Source organism: Epinephelus lanceolatus, chromosome 24, assembly GCF_041903045.1.
Source record: "Epinephelus lanceolatus isolate andai-2023 chromosome 24, ASM4190304v1, whole genome shotgun sequence".
NCBI classification, from domain to species: domain Eukaryota; kingdom Metazoa; phylum Chordata; class Actinopteri; order Perciformes; family Serranidae; genus Epinephelus; species Epinephelus lanceolatus.
The window spans coordinates 14713693-14736381 of NC_135757.1; the positions used below are offsets into that span (position 1 = coordinate 14713693).

The 22689-nt window shown below is 43.7% G+C and overlaps 2 protein-coding genes across 3 annotated transcripts in view; both read left to right on the forward strand.

Moving 5' to 3' along the window:
- Window positions 1–9796, forward strand: part of LOC117249830 (bone morphogenetic protein receptor type-2-like) — a 34592-nt gene extending 24796 nt beyond the window's left edge. For both annotated transcript variants that reach the window (XM_033615610.2, XM_078165985.1), the window contains exons 7-13: window positions 1310–1424; window positions 2735–2895; window positions 3114–3261; window positions 3547–3683; window positions 4923–5095; window positions 5188–6524; window positions 7959–9796. In XM_033615610.2, coding sequence (XP_033471501.1) covers window positions 1310–1424; window positions 2735–2895; window positions 3114–3261; window positions 3547–3683; window positions 4923–5095; window positions 5188–6524; window positions 7959–8212 — 2325 coding nt within the window. In that variant the 3' untranslated portion in view covers window positions 8213–9796. The remainder of the gene's footprint in view (window positions 1–1309; window positions 1425–2734; window positions 2896–3113; window positions 3262–3546; window positions 3684–4922; window positions 5096–5187; window positions 6525–7958) is intronic.
- A 2439-nt stretch (window positions 9797–12235) lies between these two features.
- On the forward strand, window positions 12236–22342 carry fam117ba (family with sequence similarity 117 member Ba). The gene is made up of 8 exons (XM_078165989.1): window positions 12236–12740; window positions 15516–15751; window positions 18088–18171; window positions 18394–18504; window positions 19800–19943; window positions 20150–20357; window positions 20521–20641; window positions 21024–22342. Exons 2-8 carry the CDS (start codon window positions 15731–15733, stop codon window positions 21247–21249), a joined length of 915 nt encoding a protein of 304 aa, XP_078022115.1. The 5' UTR covers window positions 12236–12740; window positions 15516–15730; the 3' UTR covers window positions 21250–22342.
- Window positions 22343–22689: the final 347 nt, after the last annotated feature.

Consider the following 22689-nt stretch of genomic DNA (forward strand, 5'->3'; position numbering starts at 1 on the left):
TAAGAAACAACCATTGCCTTATCAATCTAATCTCAATCACTGATTGTGTCAGGAATGACTTAAGCGTAGGCTGACAGACGGGCTCATTTACAGCAGAGAGGTCACTTATTGGGCGATCAATCACCTGGGGTGGATATGCCTCAGAGCCACTAGGGGCTTGGGAAGTAGGTGATGTGGGCTCAGAGCGCTGTGAGGGGCTTGGGATAGGCACGTTCTGTCATGTAGGATCACTTACTATGTTTATATGCACACTAATATTTCACTGTATTCCAAATATGACAGTATTCTGATTTTGATATGGGTCATGTAAACATTATATTCTGTTTGGATATTCTGAAGTAGGCTTTTTGGCGAATGCACCATTTTCCGATCAAGACTTGGGATATACGGGCAGAGGTTGGGTTTTAGGAGCATTCGGTGTAAATGTATACAGCAGTTTGCAACACACGGCCTCTTGCGTGTTTATCGTCAGCTTATGGTTGCCATGGATATGCTGTACATCAACTGGCCAGCCAACTGTTTGCATGGCTGGGTAGAGATGCATGTCCAAGAGAAAAGCTCACATTTCTGGTCAGAAGGAGAAAGACATCTACTTTTAAACATTATGAAAGACTTACATATTATATATAGAGGGAAGGTGTGTTTGCACAGTCTAACAAGTCCGCCACTGATGAAAAACTTTGAAAACATCCTATTAAGATGCAAAATAGCTAAAGCGGCTCCAACCGTTCTTCTTTTCCATTTTTTGACATGATAAACCATGCTAGGGTGCATTAATCGGAATATACACAGCTGCATGTCAACAGGAATATTAGTGGAATATCAGTTTTTTTTTGCCATGCAAACAGGTTTGTAGGATTGTCGTCTTTTTTGGATGAAGCTGTGTCGTCACTATAATTCTTAATGTCGGTTTGGAGATTGGGCTCACCTCTAAGACTTTCCCTACGCAGATGGGTGGATGGACGGACACACACACACACACACACACACACACACACACATTACTTGCTGTTTGTTGACTGAAGTGAAAAACACCAAGTCAGCCATTTTTTTTCTCCTCTTCTTCTTTTTTTTTTTAGATTTTGTTATTCCTGCGCATCTGTGTGTCTTTATATCAGTTAGATCTTTGATGCTGGTGGATGATTTTCTCTGTATTCTCTCTCTGTCTCTCCCGTGTTCGTCCATCTAATGTCCCTTGTTTACCTTCCTCATCCATCTCTATTTCTGTCTGTTTTTATCCTCGTTTTCCCCCCCCTCACTCTCTGCACCCTCTATCCTTCCCTGTCCTCTGTGCCCATGCACTCCTTAGGGCTCTCTGAGCCGCTACCTGGGCGTCCAGACCAACGATTGGGTCAGCAGCTGCCGGCTCGCTCACTCTGTCACCCGCGGCCTGGCGTACCTGCACACTGAGCTCTTCAAAGGAGGTGAGCTGGAGGACACACACACACACACACACACACACACACAAACACACTCATTTAATTACATAACTGCTCACAGTTTATTCAGACTGAAGTTCCAAGGCTGTTCCTTCCATCTGTTACTGAAACACATACAAAGAATTGTGGTGGAAAAAGGGAAAGCCTTTGTGTGTGTTTCCCTGTTAGTTTAGCTTGTTTAGAAAGGCTTTAGTCTGTAGACTGTCTCACTGCCTGGCGCTTGAGCCGTCTTACGACATGCACACTGCAGCTCCACGTGGGTCTGTTTGGCTTGGAGCGCTTTGCATCCCTGCATTTTGACAAACACACACATACACACTGCGTGCACGCCCAGCCAAGGGTATTTATAGACTGGCCTCGAGCTAGTCTAAGAGAGTGTAAAAAATGGAGATAGGGACAAACTAGGGGGAAGGAAGGCGGATGAAAGAGAGGGATTCAGATGACATGTGAGTATCCCCGTGGCTCAATGAAATCAGTCTTGGGAGGCAGAAGTGACAACTGAACTAAGCCTTGACTCTTTTTTCCCTGTCACCAAACCTCAGCCTCAGCGGTTGCACTTAGCCCTCCTCCTCTCTCTTCATCAGTGCAGATACACATCAAACAGTCTTAGAGGCGAGGGGAGAAGAAAGTGCACTTGAAGTAGTGTGTGAAGTAAAAGAATAGAAGTTATTCTGTTTGTGCAAGCATGTGACAAATACAAGCGGGGGTGTCTATCTCCTTTCGTTCTCTTGCCCTGCAAGTCCAAAGTGATCGTCAGAGCGGAGAAGTGACAGGAGAGAAAGAGAGGGCTGGTGTTTGTGTGTAGCTGCTAACAGCAGAATCTCTCAGGCTTTGGTACAGTCGTCATCCTCCCCCACTCCTCCTGCACATCAATAGAAGGCAGCAGATAACTGTGGTGGCTGCCACAACTTCCAGCCGCCCTCTGCCTCACTGCACCCTCTGCTGGACAGTAACACACTGCAGGCAGAGGCTACTCTGTTATGGTCTTAATCCCATTGTTGTAGATTAGATTAGAGGGTTTAGCTGTCTGTTGACAGTGGAGCTTGCTTTGGTGAACAATGAGTAATGAGGGTAAAAGAAAGCTATATGAAAGGATTTTCTGGATGTTAAGATTCATTTGCAAATACCACAAACACAGCCAGAGAATATTGTATCTTTGAAGCAAACATTTTGGGAGTGTTGTACAGGCTTACATTTTCAATGAAAGATAAATCAGCCCAATCCTTTTGTCTTGTGTCTTCTCCTGATTCTCTCTTTGTCATTTTTTTTGTCCCTCTCTCCTTTCATCCATCAAGACTTGTACAAGCCGGCGGTGTCCCACAGGGACCTGAACAGCCGGAATGTTCTTGTCAAGGCTGACGGCACGTGTGTCATCATCGATTTTGGCCTGTCCATGAAGCTGACAGGAAACAGGCCGGCGCGTCACGGGGAGGAGGAAAATGCAGCCATAAGTGAGGTGAGTAGTCAGGAGCTTTTAGAATCTATATATGAGGTCAGTGCAATATGAGATAATCAGGAGAATACAGTATAAAATCTGACATCATTCCTTATCTTTTTCTTTGCTTTCTTCCGGTCTCTTTGTCTTTCATTACATACCTTTTCTCATGACTCACCTCTCCTAAATCCCGCACACATCTTTTTTTCTTCTTCATTTATTCCTGCTTTGTCTGCCAGGTGGGGACAATCCGCTATATGGCTCCAGAGGTTCTGGAGGGTGCGGTGAACCTGAGGGACTGTGAGTCAGCACTGAAGCAGGTGGATATGTACGCCCTGGGCCTGATCTACTGGGAGACCTTCATGAGATGCACTGACCTTTTCCCTGGTAAGACAGACAGACAGACAGACAGAGGCACTGTGTGAAGGCTGTCTTTAGACACAAAGATACAAATGGTTGTAGTACTGTTTAAATTGTACTCCCATTATTATAACAAACAACAAAAGAACGAGCCCCTCCCATGCGACAAAGAGCAAAAAGCCATTAAATACACATTCATCATAGTGGGAAGCAGACATAGAACGCAGATAGCGCATTCATGAGTTTAATGAATATTTCTGCTTCATGAAAAATATCTAAAACACATCCTTCCTCTTCCTGCCCTACCTCTAGGAGAGTCTGTGCCAGAGTACCAGATGGCCTTCCAGGCGGAGGCAGGGAACCACCCAACGTTTGAGGACATGCAGGTCCTGGTATCCAGGGAGAAGCAACGGCCCAAATTCCCCGAGGCCTGGAAAGAGAACAGTTTGGTATGTTCATATGTGTGTGTGAGACAGCAGTGCCAGACAAATTATAATACACCGTCAGCAAAGTGTGAAACGTGTCATTCAACTTTATCTTGAGATGATTGTCTTTGGTACATACAGTACAGGAAACATTGGGGGCAAAAGAGAGGCACAATATGCTATAAACATCACAGGCCAGGTTGATTGGTTGAATTCATGTTACACCTAAAACACACTCATCATTATTTGAGGGACTAAGTACAACCCTTTTACCCCTTGCACCTTACTGTGCATCCAGATTTTGCGCCATTTAACCGACAAAAGTGAAGTTGGACTTATGCCACACCCTTTAGAACATGCACAAAGATGGTTTAAATATGGCACTAAGACACAGTTTCTGTTTTGCTTTAAGGACAAATAATTCTCTTCTGTGCATTGAAACTGTTTTTGTTGGCTATAATAATTACTCCTGTTCATACTGGCTGCAAAGACAAAACCCACAGTCTTTGTTTTGCGTACAAACAACTTGCAGTGTTCAGCTGAAGCTAATATGAGGCTTTATCAGTCTGAGTTATACAAATAAAGTGGGTATACTCCAGAGTAGGCCTTTTCAGTTTAAAATTTCCCATGTGTGCCCTCAGCTGTGTTTACTTACTGAACTGCAGAGGAGTGGAGTGACATAAGGAGGAAAATGGCACAAAAATGACTAACTTCTGAAGATGCCCACTTGATTTGACTATCACACACTTCTCAAGACTTAGGAATGCATTTTAACACAGGATAAGGGCTGAGAGTTTGTCCCCAAACACTTAAATTGAAATTGCCCTATAAAGGGAACTCTTTGCAACCGCTATGGAGAGGGAAACAATCACAGCGACCATTAACTCTTTGAGTCTACAAACTGTATGGGCATGTGAGCAATGTGTTCAGATAGGCTTGAAAATGCTCTGGTAGTGTGGGCATGCCGGTGGCTCAGGGGTTAAGAGCTTGACCAATTAACAGAAACATCGAGTCCCCCCCAGGGACCTTTTGTTGCATCTTTCTTTCCCTCATCTGTCTTACAACAATACTGTCATGCACATGTAGACATAAAACAGTTATTGGTCACTGTAATTGTTACTCCTGTCTGTACTTGCTGTGAAGAGATCCCTTCTTACACTTTCTTTAGTGTAAAATACGGGTGGAAAAATCCAGGAAATGTTTCTATAGCAATCAATGTTTATATTGCTCAAATTTTAAATATGAAAACTGTGTCTCCTCCAGGCGGTCCGCTCTTTGAAAGAGACAATGGAGGACTGTTGGGACCAGGATGCAGAGGCCCGACTCACAGCACAGTGTGCTGAGGAACGACTGGCAGAACTGCTCCTCATATGGGACCGCTCCAAGTCCGTCAGCCCGACACTCAACCCCATGTCCACCACACTGCACAATGAGAGGTAGGCGTGAACACAGACCTACCTCTGTCATGGCGGTACTTGTTTCAAATCTTGACTTTAACATTTTCTGCACTGTCTATGTTTTCTGCCAGAAATCGTATGACGCCAAAGTCTGGCCCGTACACTGACCACCCCTCCACTTACATTGAAGAGCATGAGGGCGTTGCCAAGAATACACAGGCTGAGACCACTGGCTCTGTAAGTGGTCGAGCTGGGCCTGGGACCGGAGAGAGAAACCGGAATTCAATCAACCAGGAGCGCCAGCAGCAAGCCAACGCCCGCCTGCCAAGCCCAGAGGGCAGCAGCACCAGTATGGGCCTGAGAGGCAGCCCCTCAGCCTCCACTACAACCACCACTATTATCTCTGACTCTGAGGGACCTGCAGGGACTGCCACAGTCCCTGTATGCCTCCATCTGACCCAGGAAGACCTGGAAACCACCAAGCTTGACCCGAAAGAAGTAGACAAGAACCTGAAGGAGAGCTCAGACGAGAACCTCATGGAGCACTCGCAGAAGCAGTTCTGCTCTCCAGATCCACTGAGCCCCGGCAGCTCCAGCCTCCTTTACCCCCTCATCAAGATGGCCAGTGAGGCTGCAGGCACATCGGACCCCACTGGCTCCATGCCCACCACCATCTTCCCCCTGCCCAAGCAGCAGAACCTGCCCAAGAGGCCATCCAGTCTGCCTCTGCGCACCAAGCCCACCAAGAAGGAGTCGTCGTCTTCACTCAGGTTCAAGTTTGGACGCTCGGGGAAGTCCAACTTGCGACAGGTGGAGGGAACAAAGATGAACATTGGTGCAGTAACAGGCACAAACACAGCTGTAGAGCCCCATCGGGGCACAGGCACAAACAACACACCTGCTCTACGAGACACGCATGTTAATGGTAGCGTTAATGGTGCTGTCAATGGTCACGCCAGTGCTGGGATCTCGTCTATGGCTGCAGGCGGAGCGACAGGTTTCGGAGGATCCAGCATAACTCAGAATGGGTCTGGAGCCCTGAGGTCAGACGACAGCCGTCTGAGCCTCGGCGTCATCACAGCCAGCCCTGATGAACATGAGCCACTTCTGAGCCGCGAGCAAGAGCAGCCCGATCCAAGAGAAACGTCCTCGAGCGTCGCAGCTCTCCGCTCAGCCCGACCCAACACGAATAACAACAACAGCAACACCGGCCATGGCCAGGGGGACGGGGAGAGTGGAGGAGAGAGTGATGGAGGAGAGGAGGAGGGGAGTGGGGAGGGAGGAAGCAGGGAAACCACGGGGCCCCCAGGAGAAAGCTCGGGTTCGGGGTCTGGCATGGCTGCCCCCCAGGGCGAAGCTTCGGTCACCATGAGAGGGGAGGCCCTGCTCAGGCAGCCTCGAGCCCGCAGGCCTGAGAGACCAAACTCCTTGGACCTGTCCTTCACAACACAGGACCTGGCCTCATTAGGTGATTTCATACACCAACACCTCACACAAGAGTCATTTTCATGTCCAGTGCAACAGTATGGCTCATTGATGTGTTTTATAGTTTGTGGGTAACAGTGGAGCTAATAAGAATTAGATATATCAGGCTTTAATACACATAAATGTGGTGGATGCATTCACTGATGATTTGAATGTGCACATGGGATTTGTTGACAGTAACAACAAAAATACAGAGTTATCCTTTTGTTTAAAATGATATAAGATGCAAATCTTCGCACTGGAGAAACTACAAATGTTTGACATTTTTTATTTGATAAATTACTTAAAATTATTTGGGTGATTCATAAGTTTTTTGTTAACAAACTAACCTGACTAATAATTTAAGCACTCTATTGCTCTATTGTGTAATAGATCAACTATGACGAGTTATGTAGCCTTAAAGAGACACTACGCCAATTTTAGACATCAAGATCAGTCTGCTTGTTATGTGGAGTACTACTCAGCCTGTGAAAATAAACCCTGATGTCATAGAGGTATCATTGGGCCTATCTCAGTTTAGGCTTGGAGACTTGTGACAGAAAGTTTCTTACTGGGGCATGCAGTTGGAATAAAATAGACATTACCAGGCAGGAAGGGTCTGATGAAACTATCGATTGCATTACAGGAAATGTCGAATTCAGTGACTTTGGAGATTGACTAGGGAATAAAAGTCAGGATATCTTGGCCTCTGCTACTTCAGTTTTGACAATCTTTTCAAAATGATGTTTCCCAACTTAATTGAAGTGTATCACCCAGGCCATACTGCTTTGCATGAGCAGCGTATGATGACTGCCTTTCTGAACTGCTGTGGCTCACATGGGTGCAGTTTTCACACTGACAGGCTTGCTGCAGCAGCACTGTTGCAGAGCTGCCTGCCAGCCCAATCTCTCCTCACTGAACGCTTCTTTGATAGTGGCTGGTATGACTTCCGTATTTTTACAGTTAAAAGCCAGTACTCCACTAAGTTATGGAGCTTTGCAAGCCACTGCATTTTGAACAACACAGTCCTGCAAATATTTCACTATATTGTCACTTTTTTTTCATGTCTGTGACAGATAAAGACATTGAACCTGTAGTGAAAGGTGGTGTGATGTCAGTATATCAAAAGACCATTTTCATTGTCTGATTTTGCCAAAAACTATGAGTGTCACATGGAAAAAATGTGCAAGATTACGAATCTCTTGATGTTTGGCAGCTGAGCAGCAACTGAGCCATGCTGCTCATGTGAGCAGTGTAGCCCGGGTGTAAAACTGAATTGCTAGAGTGCTGTTTTAATAAATGGTAATACTAAAGCGACCCTTTCAAGGACTTGTAGTCTTACATGCCCTACAGAAGACTGGTATTGAATATGTTTCATGTACACTGGTATAAAAAAACTTGGAACAAAACACTTATCAGTGTTCTCTCTGTTTTCCAGGGGAGGGTTTGGTACAGACAGATGGAGCCTTGGGGACAGGAGATAAGATCAAGAAGCGCGTCAAAACGCCTTATTCCCTGAAGAAGTGGCGACCCACCACATGGGTTATCTCCTCAGACACCAGGGGGCCGGAGGTCAACAACAACGGCTCCTCCCGTGGTCAAGGTCACAGTCAGAACCGGCCTAAATCCAGTTCGGCCATCTACCTGCGGGGAGGGAGCTTGGCGAGTGAGCCCAGCGACACGCAAGTGTGAACTCAGACCCTCTGACAAGACTGGAAAAAAATAAGCAGAGTGCGTTTGGTTTCTGTCTGTTGAGCTCTCTGCTCTAAATCAGCAAGAGGAAGCTATGGAGTGTCTTGTGAACAAACAGTCGAGTCTGATCGTGTACAGTAATTAGGCCTGTCTCACTCCTGTGTGTCTTTCTAATGATGGCATTGCTTTAAATGGAATCCAGCTATGCAGCATTTTCATCTGCTTCTGTTTCTGCGTTTTATTAATCTCCCTTTGTTGTTGTTTTTTTTTTTACATGTTTCACCCTCATGAGCATAGCAATCTTTTAAATGGATTTCTTTCTTTCTATGTGCACTTTGAACCGACTAAAATCAGTGTTTTGAAGTCCTGTCTGTTGCGACCACAACAAGAGGTGGTCTCTAAACTTAAAAAGGCGATGAAAAACAATCAACTCTTTGAGCGTTCTTTCTCGTACTCTGCTGTATCAAGCAACATTTGAGAGAAGGCTCTGTAAAAGAATTGACGGTCTTAAAAGACGGAACAAACTACAATAATTTTTATTTCCCTGATTTGTATGCAATACCAATTTTATCTTTTTCGACTGTATCCATTTTTTTGTATCATAATTTTTAATTGTGCAATAGGATGTAGCTTTTAGATGCTTTCGATGTTTTATCGCCTCTATTATTTTGGTCATTGTTTTATCCCGTCGTTATTTTTGATATGTTAATCTCTGTTGCACTTAAGAATTGTCACAATCGTTTTGTAAACAATCCACCATACTCTATCACCCCCTGACTCAAGAGGAGAAAATGGATGACAATCCTCCTCTTGTTCCTTCTTCTCTGAACTATTTTTAGGGGGACACAAACACTAACAATCAATCCCAGCTGACTGGAAAAGTGAGTTTTCATGGAACTCCTCTGCTTGCACAATTACACCAGGAATGGCTCACACCCTGGGGTCTTTAAACACTACAATCACCAGTATCAAATCTACGGAGGGATCTGTTACAGTGGCCGACTCAATCACTGTACCACTATCACCTGACCTCACTGTGGACTCTGTGTTTAGCTGTCTGTATGTGACTGAAAGACCTGAAACACTCGAAAGCCCAGATTCTGCTCTTTGAACTCTGTTGGAAATCAGATACTAGTAGAAAAGAAACCAAACCTCTCTGAAGCACGCTGGATATTATTTCTGCTTCTTGTTGTCTCATCCCTTGATGTTCGAATGACTGATTTCAGTGTGTGTGTGTGCGCACGTGTTGTGTTTCTTTACGTCAGCAAGCATTAAAATTGTTGGGGCCTAGCGCTGTACAGGCGTGCTGAAATGTCATTGTACCCATTCTGTATTTTCAGCGCTGCTTCAGGGCATATTAAAAGATCTCATTTATGTTTTTGTAATCTGTAATTTGTATGAGAAAACATATGTAAGTGTATTGCATTGATATTTGCATCGTTTTTATGGAATTCTGTTTTGCATTCAATGGACATGGCCTTTGATTCCATTGCTATGCATCTGCTCGGTACAGTTTCTGTAAACATTTTCAAGTCAATATGGAAGAAAAAAAACTCAATAAATGTATGAAATAATTGTTGGTTACATCTGTCAAGGGCATGTCTCATTTGGGTTTCAGGCAGTTTATTCTGAAAGTACTGTAACAGGAAAAATATCAGTAGTAGTTTTACAAAGAAGTAATAAAGATAATTGCTTTAATAGGCCTTTCTTACCGCAGACATTCTGACTTGTCATAGTAGGATAAGCACAGGTGTCACTAATTACACCAACAATGGCTCTGTTGTATTCAAGCACTCCAATGAGAGTGACAGTGAGCCGGCACACACAATACTGAGATCCTCAAAGCAACGTAGCTCTGTGAAACTCGGCCATCATTAATTTCATTATTTACACCTGTGTTCCTCCTACTGTGACATGAAAAAGGCCTGTAGAGGTTTAAAACTGGGACTGTTTTAATTAAATGACTTTGGACTTTAATACCTTTTATGTTAAACATGAAACTACAGCAAGCAACCTGTTTTTCCAACTCCATATTAACACTGAAAATCCCCTTAGTTTATAAATGTATATAAACCTAAGTGTAAAAATGACAATTTTGATTTTAACGATGGGGGAATAGTGCCAAAATGCTTAACTATTCCTTTAAAAACTCTCAGTGATAGTTGTGTGTTATCCTATTTCTGTTGTTCTCATGTTTGCATTTTAATAAAAACACCTTTTCATACTTTTAAAAAGTAGGTGGCTATGTAAAGTAGGAGTTAAAATTGTATTATCAGTAAAAGGCAACACTGACCGTACTATTTTGGTAGCCATATTAGTTTTTGCATACGTCAGAAGAGGACAGCAGTAGAGGACCACAGCTGTGTGACGTACAGTCCTATTCCTCGGTTAATGGTTAAAATAAGTCAGAAACAGCTTTAATATACATTTTAGTAACCCTGTGACACAAAACAGTTCTCAGAGACTCACCATCAGTTGCTGCAGTCGACACAGGAGGGAGACATTTCCTCTCCTCCACTTGTTTACCTCACTTCTCCTCACCGCCGTCTGCTCCACGCGCCCTAGCAACTGCAGCATCAGCACGAGCAGTGCAGTGTTGGTACGCTACGTCACAGCTCTGCTTCGGCAGCGTCAAGTCAGCGAGAGGCAGCCTGGACGTCACGGCGGCACCGGAAACTCACCGACCTGCATTCAAAATAACATGAAACTTGTCAATATCCTATTTTTTTTTTTTTAAATTTTGGTTTCAATTCAGTTCCGTTTCAGTTGATAGCGTGAGTTTGCTTGTTTCAGTTTAATTTTTATTGTTTTTTTGTTTTGTTTTGTTTTGTTTTTTTTAGTTTTGATTTAGTTTTTAATAGTTTCAGTACAAGTTTTAGTCATTATACATTATAAAATGGGTGTGTATGTGTCAGGGGCAAGATTTAAGAAACAGCAAACAGTACCTTAGTCTATAGTCATGGCCAAATCAATCTGCAAGGGGGCCCCTGTTACTCACCCCCATAAAATGCCAAATTGCAACAACCGATGTCTTATGACTAGATTTTACCACATGGTCCGACTTCATGCTAGGGCTCTAAGATCAGATAACATAGAAGGATCTTTTTGTGTCTTTTTGTGGTTATTTTATGTCTCTTTGACATCATTTCGTGTCTTTCCTTTTTTTATATCTCTGTAGTTATTTTGTGTCTCTTTGACATCATTTTGTGTCTCCTGTTTTTGTGTCTCTTTGTAGTTATTTTGTGTCTCTTTGACATCATTTTGTGTCTTTTCTGGGGGATTGTGTGTTTTTTTGTGGTTATTTAATGTCTCTTTGACATCATTTTGTGTCTTTCCTGTTTTTTGTGTGTCTTTGTGTTTGTTTTGCCTCATTTGTAGTTCATTTATGTCTCTTTCACATAATTTTGTGTTTTTCTCAGGTTATTTTGTGTCTTTTGTAGTTGTTATGTGTCTCTTTGAGGTAACTTTGTGTCTTTTTGGTCATTTTATGTCTCCTTGTAGCTATTTTGTATCTCTTCAACATTATTTTGTGTCCCTTCTGGTTATTTTGCATCCCTTTGTAGCTCTTTTTATGTGTCTGTGTTTGTTTTGTTTGTTTTGTGTCTCCTTGCAGTAATTTTGTGCCTCTTTGTGTTTGCTTTGCCCATTTTGTAGTAGTTTTGTGTCTTTGCAGTTGCTTTGCATCTTTGTGGTGTTTTTGTGGTCTTTTTTCCTGGTTGGTAGATGTTCATTTGAGTGGCATTTTGCATATGAAAACCAGGAGCCCTTGACACGTTGGGCCCCTGGGCCTATGCCCAGCAGGCCTGTTCAGTAATCTAACCATGCTCATAATGTCAGATGATACTTTGCTTCAGTCATGTATTCCCTCAAACACATTTTAAGTAAATTATCGCACACTGGTTCATTGCTGTCGGGATCACTGTTGAAAATTCCTCTATGGAAATAAAAGACGAGCTGAGAAATTTTACTTTGAAAGTACCAACCGGAAGTGTAGGTGTTTATTCCGCCGAGCTTCACACTGGTCCCTCTCCCGTCGTGTCAACCGAGGCTAGCCCAGCATCACCGCCTTCTTCTTTCTATCCCTTCTGTATTTTCTGTCCCTCTGTTATTTTTTCCGTCGTTTTCCGACACTTCACGAACTCCACCAGGCGCACAACGCACCCTCCTCTTTTTATACTCATCTTTTCTTCGACCACAAAGCGTTTTGCTTGCTGCTTGAGCCGTCGTGCCGCATCAACCGGGAGAGAAAAACATCCATCCACGACGACGAGGAGGCAGGGTGCGAACACAGCAACGCCCATTTTGACACCTACTGTATCACTACTATCCCCTCGAAGACGCTTTAGTGTCTTTTCTATGTCTGCCTGTTTATATCCAAGAGGGCTTTCCTCACTTGCAGCCTGCACCGTCGTCCCGTCGCCCTGTCTGTTTCCACCGCCTCTTTAGCATCTTCGAGTAACGGCAAATATCAACAGGGGCTGAGGTGCTGAGGAGCTCCATGCCCCTCTGCATGATCACATTTCTGCAGGTGAGTGTGTTTACCGTCACACATTTCATCTCAGCAACATGAGCCTGGATGATGCTCCTCTGTCATATGGTGTTTAGGTGTAGACTAGCATGCAATGTGTGTTGATGATGGTGATGATATGTTTGGGGAGGTGTTGCATGCTTCTCTAGCAGTAAACAAAATTGGCCTATATTATACTGTACATCCGTGTGCATGGAGATATGATGTCCAGGGAGCATCTGTTATGTCTTATTGTGTTTTATTCTTAAAATGAATGCCTAGTCAGGAATTATAATAGGCTGAAAATTGTGTATTTTAAGCATTATCTCCGTTTTAGCCCTAGTTTATGATTATTAACAGCCAGGATATTGCAAGATAAATGTACATATTTTATTTTGTGTGGTTGTCTTCTTGTCCCATTAGTTTCTATTCCATTTCATTCAAAATGCACAGATATTGCAATTAAGTGCAAAAGCACTTGTGTAAACTGGATTTGTAACAATTAATTGTCAAGCAACCCAGAATTTAACAACAATTTTATTATATTTTGAGCTAAAGTAATAAGAAACGTGAATATTTGGTGGTTTTCCCAGTTTACTATGATATATTGTAATTAGTATAATAGTAGGTGACTGTTGGTTGGATGTTATAACCTATTTGAAGGCATCACTTTGGGCTTATAGATGTCTGTGCAAGCTAGCCGTCCCACTTTTGCTCTTGGCTAATTAATGAAGTCTGTCTTGTGTTATGAGCTTATCTGTTTTGTAGTGACCTCAGTGTAACTCCTGCAAAAAAGGCTTGAAATTATATCACACACAAACCCATGATACAACCAAATAAGGTCTGGTACTGCCAGTGCTCCTGCTACTACGAGTGCTGTCAGCCTACAGTACATTGTAGTGGGTTTCTGATTTGTGTTTGCAGACAGGAAAAGCAGCAGTCAAAATAGAGAAGGCTGAGCATTTTGCTAGCAGACTGCTGATACCCAAACCCCTGTTTACTCACAAACACACACACACACACACACACACACACACACACACACTGTTTTAATGAAGATCAGTCGGCCCCGTTCCCTAGCAACAGCAATGTGTGCTGGTCAAGGCCCCTGCCAAATTTAGCTCCTGGACCAGCACCGACAGTCAATGCTGTGTGTTTGTGCGCACGGATACATGCTGCAGGTACAGTGTGTTGTTATCAGGACTGGGGAGGTTTGCAGTTCAGTTTGGAACAGCCAACAAAAGAAAATAAATGCATCTTCAATCCTGCAAGGTGCTTTGCTTCCAGTAAAATTGATTCTGTTGTTTGTGTGTAGATGGACTGGTTTATTAATGCTGCATTGTTGCATCATTTAATATTAATCAGGGTTTAACCCCACACAAGGGCAGAATCCTACTGAGTGTGTGCCGATTTACTATTATATTAGTAGTAGTTGTGTTATTAGTAGTATTAGTACTTGTTGTTGTTTTTCTCTGCAGCAGTTATAACTGTGGATTGAAGCAAGAGACAGAAACATGAAATGTGGTCCAACAACTGGAAATGGTGTGTAAATGTTTCCCGAGAAATATGAGCCCAAGTGGCCACATGGTGGCGCTGTAATTAACGCCCAAAAACGCGATTTTAAAAGGCCACACGCCATACACAATAAATCCAATTGATTTGAAATTTGGGACACATATTCAGCTCAGTGTGCTTTACAAAAAACCTCTGGATCATAAAAGGCAGCCATGATGAATTCATTACTAATTTGTAAAGTGGGGGTGAGATGGCGAGACTTGAGTGTGCCATTATTGAAATGCTGTATACATTGTAATGACGGTGTGATTGGTCTCACTCCTTCTTTAGCCAGAATTAAACCAGCTGAATTGACTTTGCTCAGCCTTGCTCAGCCCAACACCCACTCACTGCTGCTTCCTTCTGTTGGCCAAGAAAGGGCTTGGACCTACTTGCGGCGATATTATTATTAAAATTGGTTGTTTTACATCACAGTTAACTTTCTAGTGCAGTTCAATGCAACAAGCATCCACTTGATTGTTAAGACAATTTAGCATATTAGCCTATTCTAAAATATTGTGAATTATGTTGTACGTGGAGATATTATAGGGATAATTATGGAAACTATCATAGAAGTATATATACTGTATATTCTCTTACTTGAATTAATTGTAACGACATTTTCTAGGCATGTGATCATGTGAAAATTTCATGTAATGTGGCCAAAATAATTGCAGTTAACGATATTCCAAAATCATCAAAATATGCTTACAAATCTTAAAATGGCACTAAATGTTTGTATATTTAAGGTTTGTTGTGTTTGTTTTCTAATGCAAAACTGGAATCTGAAATTAGAATTTGCTGATGTTAGCTGATACCGTAGAAGGGCCCATGGGCGTCGGTGGACCTGTGCACCCATGCAAAACATGTTGCTGCATCTCTGAATCGGGGTCAGTCGGGCAGAAGTCAGCACCTGCCCTCAGTGCCTCCTCTCCACCCCCACTGCCCTGCTTTAAGCTGTGTTAATGCCATTAACCAGGGGGCTGTGTGAGACTAGAGGGGGGCATATCCACTCTGCCCAGCACGGGACAGATTAACATCAATCTGGCAACACACACTCATAGACACAAATGCACCCACGCACACACAAACCTAGACAGACAGGGTAAGACAGCCACAAGCTTATCCTGCAGGCCAGCTGTATGTCTGTTGATTTGTTGATGTGTTTACCATGTGTTGACAAATAAGTTGTTTACAGGCAGACCTAACTCATCCTGGCTTCTCTCTGTCTTTCCTCCTCAGACTGCATCTGTGGCCTTAACCTCCCACATCTTCCTGCGGTTCTCCTCCACGTCCTCCGCTGTCCCCCTACTCTCCCTCTGAGCGCTCTGCTCCCCATTCTCCTCTTGGTTACCCGCCATCGCGTCCAGCTGTGGCCCTCACAGGGCGCGCTCGCTGGCTCTCACCTGACAGGTCCCTGGCCTCAGGACGACAGCCAGCACCAACAATCTCCCTACATGAGGGACAAAGCGACTCAGGTGAGTGTTGTAGGGAGTTTATGTTTGTGTGAGTGGTGCATGAGTTTGAGTTGTGTTTATATGCACAGGTTGAAATCAAACAAATAACATTTAAATGAAAGTGCATGTGCAGAGAAAAGAAAAATCCAAAAAAAAGTCCAAAAAAGGACCTCTGCTTCTCAGATGTTTGGGAAGATTAGACAACTGTCTGCTTTGCCTCTTTGAATTGTGTCTTATACACATTTAGACAATGCTAATATCACAATTAGCCAGAAGCCTCCAGAAATAAAGGTGCGAGGACTTGTGTGGGTGGCATCTATAACAAAGTGTTTTTGGAGAATTAACCCAAAATTAGAAACATAGGCTATATGATACATAGAAACTGTAAGCAAATAAATAGTCAGTAGCCAAACTGTGGCCTGATGCCTGTGTTTAAATGGCCCATGGCAAATTTTTAAAAATAAACCAGGATATGACCTGAGCATATTTCTAATAAATTGCACAGTATGAACATTGCACAGCCTAGTTTAAACACAATGTCGCTGCCATCGTGAATAACGACAACTAGCAAGCCCTGCCATTGCATGTTTGAATTTGAGCGCCAGATTTTGCTCCTTCACCTACTGATTGATTACTAGTCAATGCAAACATTTACTTCAGTAAACATGGGGGCAGAGCTGAAAAGAGGGAGAACAGAGAAATACTTTTTGTAATTGTGGGTGCACTAGTAAACTCCTGTAATGTCAAAATTTCTGGTCTAAAAAGAACTGATTTTCTTGCAGTGTAACCGGTTGAAAATTATCTATTTACTATTGTATGGCCTGTGACTCCTTGTATTTGACTGTATTTGGCCCACAATCAAAAAAAGTTTGGCCACCTCTGGTCGACAGCCACACTGACAGTTCTGCAGGGCTGTATTCAGGCACAGGGGTGCTTTAAACTCCATGCTAACTTTAGCATGCTAACATGCTCACAGTTGCAATGCTAACATGCCGATGTTTAGCAGGTGTAATGGTTACCATGTTCATCTTAGTTTAGCTCGTTAGCATGCTAACATTTGCTTATTAACACTAAACAAAGTAGAGCAGAGGCTGGTGGGAATGTCATGTACAAAATTTCATCGCATTCATCTGAGTTTAGATATTTCTGTCTGGACCAAGTATGCTGAAGTAGCCTGACTATGGCAACCTGAAGCAAAACCAAAAAGGTTTGTGTGGTCTTTGCGTCTGTGTGTTCCTTCTTCAAACGAGCCGTACTGAATGCCTGCAAGACATACGTGTGTTCATGAAGCAGGCAATCAATACGAAGATTGCAGACGGTTGCATCATCATTATCATGCTGTGTTTCCTCCGACTATCACTCACAGACTGACTTTGAACCAGACTCAGGTCAAACAGAAGCTGTAAGATATTTCTTTAACGGAGGGTCATGTCAGTCCACAAACCAGACTGGACACACAGACGTTTCAAAATCGCCTCAGCTGTTGTTTCTGTTCTGTTTTTACATCACTAAAGAGAACATTTCTTGGCACACAGGCCATGTTGCTATACTGTACTTTTAACAACATGCTTAGCTGTAATGTGCGTCCTTTGGTGCTGCTGACAGTGCTTGTTTGTCAACATTATTAACTTGATTATTGTTGCATTTCTCGTCCTTGTTTTAGTCTCCTTAGAGTAGTCTTTCCTAACATGTTTGACTTGTGACCCCGTATGAAGCAACGTCTTCTTGTAGCCAGCTGTCACAGTTTATGGCCTCAGCAGTAATGAGCAGTTTCCTTCTAAGGTTGTTTCTTCAATCTTTTTTCCTGGCATTTCTATTTATTATATATGTATTACTTTATAGGACTTCTCTTTTTTTTTTTCTTATTCTCTAGCCTTCTACGACAGCCTTTAGAGAATTCTGCATTTCACAACATACATTTTTGATGAAGTTAAAAGCAAAGTTGACTCAGTAAAAAGGCCGTTTTTGCAGTAATCTTTTTTTATTGTGCAATAAAATGATTACAGAACAAGAAAAGACATGTACAGGGACACGTAGACAGCCAAAAGAGATCATATAAAATTAGACTAAAACAAACGATAAAGATTTTGCAGTGACCTTGTGAGCAGAAATGACAGAAAAACATTAGAAACTGGGTTTTAGGATGTTATGACTGGCCTCATATGATTAAGTAAGCCCCTCCTATGCAGGACTCCAAACCAAAACTATGGATTATTTGCATTATTTATGGATTAATGAATCCAGGTCTGGTTTTCTTGTTACTTTTTTCCTCCCACGTTTCTTAAAATTAAGCTGTTTTGTGCTTCAGATGTTTGATATTTAGCTCTAACCGCTCTCTGTGTGTCTGTGTGTATCAGACCCCCAGGGCCTGGGCAGATGAGAGGAGGAGGGGCTCTCACAAACGCTCGGCCTCCTGTGGGAGCACCGATCAGCTCAAGGAGGTCAGTTTCTTTCCTGATTTTACAGTCCAAATAAACAACCAGCTGGACAGAAAATGCTCTGTTGTGTTATAAATAAAAGCTTTTTCTGAGTGTTTCTATGCAGCAGTTATCACTGAACACACCACCATTAACAAGACATGCCTGTATACATCTATATGTCTAAAGTGTCTGTGTGTGTGTGTGTGTGTGTGTGTGTGTGTGTGTGTGTGTGAAACTCCCCAGATTGCCAAACTGCGTCAGCAGCTTCAGCGCAGCAAACGCAGCAGCCGCCATCGGAGGGATAAAGAGCGCAAGTCCCCGTTCAATGGCAGTCACACCATCATCCAGTCGCAGGTGATCAATAGAGACAGTGTGCTTGAGGGGAGTGTGTGTGTGTGTGTGTGTGTGTGTGTGTGAGTGTGTGTGAGTGTGCTCTGTCTCTGAGAGGAACTAGGTTGGCTCCCTGATCTGGAGAGTTTTGAGGACGTCCCACTTTTACTTAGGTTCCTGTTAATTTGATTTGTGACGTGGGATTTTGAACAGCCTCTGGTCTATGAAAACTCAGTTGAATTGGGTTTCTCTGTTACTGCAGACACTCACACATGCTCCTAACACCCACTCCTGTCATGTTGCTGTGTCAGTGACAGTGGCACAGCCAGTCATGCGCTCCCTGCAGAGACTGCTGGAGCACAGCTGTCCTGCTTTCTGGGCCTCCTCATGAGACAGAGAAAGGAGGACTGGCCGTGTCCACATGCAGCCTTTCTCAATAAACCACTGACAGGCTTATTAACTGATACAAAGAGCCACCAGCTAGCAGGACCACACTTACAGAGTAACATAAAGATGAAGACTAGCATAACTTTTTGGGGGGATCAATGTTTTGATTATTTTTGTTGCAAGACAATAAGGCAAAACTATCAAGAGATTCGGAGACATGACATCATCAGTCCATGTGTTAATGCTGTAATCCATTGCAAGTCAATGGTCGATAATTCCGAGTCGGTATTCCTGACTTCCAATCTAAATGTGTCCCAGTGCATCTGCTCGTGAAAACATGGACACCTGCAGCAAGTGTCTGAGCTTCACAAGCACGCACAGAAGACCTACACCAATTACTACAGCACCATAAGTGAAGAGAAATGTCGAATGATTGTTTCATCGCACTTTTCCACATTAATTTCATGCAACTCTGTGATCTTTGACCTTGCTTATGAAAAAAAGGTGCAAACTGTATGTGCTATGTGGTTGAAATGTGCAGGCATTAAGCTGCCTGTGGTTCTATAGAAACTGGGTTTTTGTGTGGGAGGAGGAAAATCAAGTGATGGAGCTGTTATTTTTCATAGTACATTGTTCCCTGTAATAATGAATGCACTGTTGAGTTAATGATTCCAAGTCTCCTGTTTCTGAGGCTTATTTCAATATTTATGATTTAGGGATGCTCGTGTTGGTATTACAAATGCGGCTGTAATTTTTCTTGTGTGGGCTGAGAAATATCAAGCGTATATTTGTATTTTTCCTGTCTGTGGCTGCAGTGTTCCTGCTTACTGCAGCTAAATGAAAGTCAAAGTGCTCACAACATCTGTGAACAGGTACAGAGTCTGTATTAACTGCAGCAATGTGTGTGTGTTTGGGTCTTGTGTGTTTTGCAGTCACCTATGCCCAAGACTATTCTGATACCCATCCCTATATCCAAGTCATCGGCCCCTCGTTTCCGAAACAGCGTGGAGGGCCTCAACCAGGAGATCGAACGCATCATCATCCGAGACACCCCTGAAAAGGACGAGACTATCGTTGTGAGTTCCACTGACAAACAGACTGGGGTTAGGGTGTTTAGAAAATGTGCTTTCAAATGTTTCGTCCTTCCCTGAAAACATTTTGTTCTTCACTGAAGTAATTAATTCAGGTTTTTTAAGGATTCACGCACCACCACTGTACAGGGTTTAAGCCCCTGGTGCTACATTGTTATTGTGACCTGACCTCATTTGTGTTTGTATGACAGCCACAGGATGTCCCAGATGGGCACCGTGCACCCCCACCCGTCCCCCCACAGCGCAGCAGCAGCACCCGCAGCATCGACACACAGACTCCCTCAGGGGGCGGCCTGAGTGGTAACCACAGCAATTGCAGTAGCCGTCCTGACTCCATCTCGCCCTCCTACCTCACCGTCCTCAATGACACGGGTGGAGGCAGCCCCTATGAGGACAAAGGTGACTAACACACACACACACACACACACACACACACACACACACACACAAACACACACACACACCAAATATTGCACACCTGCTGTGCCAAAGTCTCTTTTAGCATGACCTGTAGCTGAGCCCGACCTTTGACCTCCAATCTCTCCACATTGCCTGTCCTCAGAGCTGGGCCCCTGCTCCCCGCTGCCTAAATACGCTGCTTCTCCTCGACCCAACAACAGCTACATGTTCAAGAGAGAACCTCCAGAGGGCTGTGAGAAGGTCAAAGTGTCCGAGGAGACCATGTAAGTAAAAAAAAACTCGACTTATGTAAAAAAAAAAAAAGTATGTATCTACGAGGGCTTTACAATTAAATGAATATTAATCTCAATCACAACTTTGGCTCCACACAATTAAACAAACATGACAAACTGCGATATTGATGTTTAAAAGGCGTGCTACGGTCATAGAAAGCTCGGCTGAATATCAAATCAAGCGCTTCTTAAATTAATAACCATGACAGCTGTCTGGCTGATGTACACACACACTGTAGTTTATTTTGACTCAATCCAACATGGAGCCAGCAAACAAACACATCTTCAATACACCTCATCCTATAAGGGTGATGTCACCACTTGTATTAGTATTAGTACACAGCTAAGTGTGTCCCTGTGTGTGTGTTTTCAGGCCCAAACCTCTGCAGGAGATCCCTCCTTTCTTGTGTCCCGACCGCAACAAGGTCAACTTCATCCCCAACAGCGGCTCTGCCTTCTGCCTCGTCAGCATCCTTAAGCCCTTACTCCCCGCCCCGGACCTCAACTTCCGCTCCGGGGTGGGCCTCCGAAGCCTGTCCCCGTCCCTCGTGCCTCTGTCCACCCAGCCCTGCCTCCTGGAGGAGCCCGAGAGCTTCTGACAGCCCACGAGGGCTTCAAGTCACCACAGCCCCCAAAAGGTCCCCCCAACAAAATCAAAATACATTTACCAGGAAACAACCCTTCTGCTCCAAAAAAATGCCTTCAGCATGCCAGCTAAGCTCTCTCTGATGTCCTTATCTTGTTGAAAAAGCGCTTCCCACTGCCTCTCCTCCTCAGACGACTACAACGTGAGAGTCCAGCAGCCCTGTGCGGGTGTTTGCAGCTAACATTTCATCGCTTTCTTCTACCTTTAGTGCTGGTTATGTTCCTGTTTTTTGGGAGGAAAAGGGCGAAAGGACAGACTCTTTTATTTCATCGTATTATACCATGGCGCCTTTCCACGGACATATCTCTTTTTCTATCTGTAGTTATTTCTCTTGATATATAAAATATGCCTTCCATTAAGAAAAAAAAAAAGGCTGCTGGTTTCCTTGGCGACCAAGAGTTTGACCACGGAGGCTAATTTTGGTGCTGCCAGATTTATCGTAGCAAAACTTGAACGGTCGCGATAAGGAGAAGTTAAAAAATGTGCCTGATATTTTAGACCGCTCAGTTTCGCTAAACCAGTGTAGTGCTCGGATCATGTTTGTTTCTTTAGCATGACACACATGATGTTTGCACTATGATGGCCATAGATACATACAGGAAGGCAGGGACAAGCAAAATATATACAAGTAAGCCCACACTTAGAAACAATACATATTAAGACCACCTGTGATCTAAATCCAGACATCTGTTTTGTACTTTCATCAGCCATTTACAGTGAAAGCTGACTGTAAACTGGTACAAGCTGATGCCTTTGTTACGCTAACTGGTAGCAGTGAACCGGTCCCCTGCCGGACGGTGTGTATCTATGGGAAACACAGGCCAGGGCTATGATGTGTGCAGCGTGTTCAACCTGTGTCTGCTTGCCCCTTCTTCCAAAGCGCCAGCCTTTGCTCGAAATGTCCCTTTTGACTTCACGTCCATCACAACTGCCCCCTTCTGTTCCTCCTCCTTCCAGCTCTTTCTCTCCTTTTCTTTCCCTCACTGTAATGCTGATTTCCTTTTGTCTTGCTCAGCTAGTGTTGTTGTGAAATGTGTCCAGAAGGGCGTCGTCCTCGCAGGACGGGCTCTCTCTGGCTTGCAGGGCCTTGAGCAAGGAGAGGTTGGTACACCCAAATACTACACTGCAGAACATGATGGTAGATGAAGTTCTACGAATCAGATTGAACCCAACAGTGTTGTGTTGTGTACTCAAATGGTTCCCATTGCCCAAAAATGATAGATCATTGCAGGTTATGACTAAATACGCAACGTCTTGTGTGGGCGTGGTTTGATCAGATTTGACTGACAGTGGCTGGTGGCTGTGGCTCAGGAGGTAGAGCGGTTGTTTGACCCCTGGCCTCTGCAGTCTACATGTCAAAGTGTCCTTGGGCAAGATACTTCCGTTACGGTGT

Bases quoted from the DNA above. Each gene is read 5' to 3' on its own strand.
- fam117ba (XM_078165989.1), top strand. From the start codon at position 15,731: ATGAGGGACAAAGCGACTCAG. The intron at 15,752-18,087 runs GTGAGTGTTGTA...TGTGTGTATCAG, and splicing joins TGAGGGACAAAGCGACTCAG to ACCCCCAGGGCCTGGGCAGA. The intron at 18,505-19,799 runs GTGATCAATAGA...TGTGTTTTGCAG, and splicing joins ACACCATCATCCAGTCGCAG to TCACCTATGCCCAAGACTAT.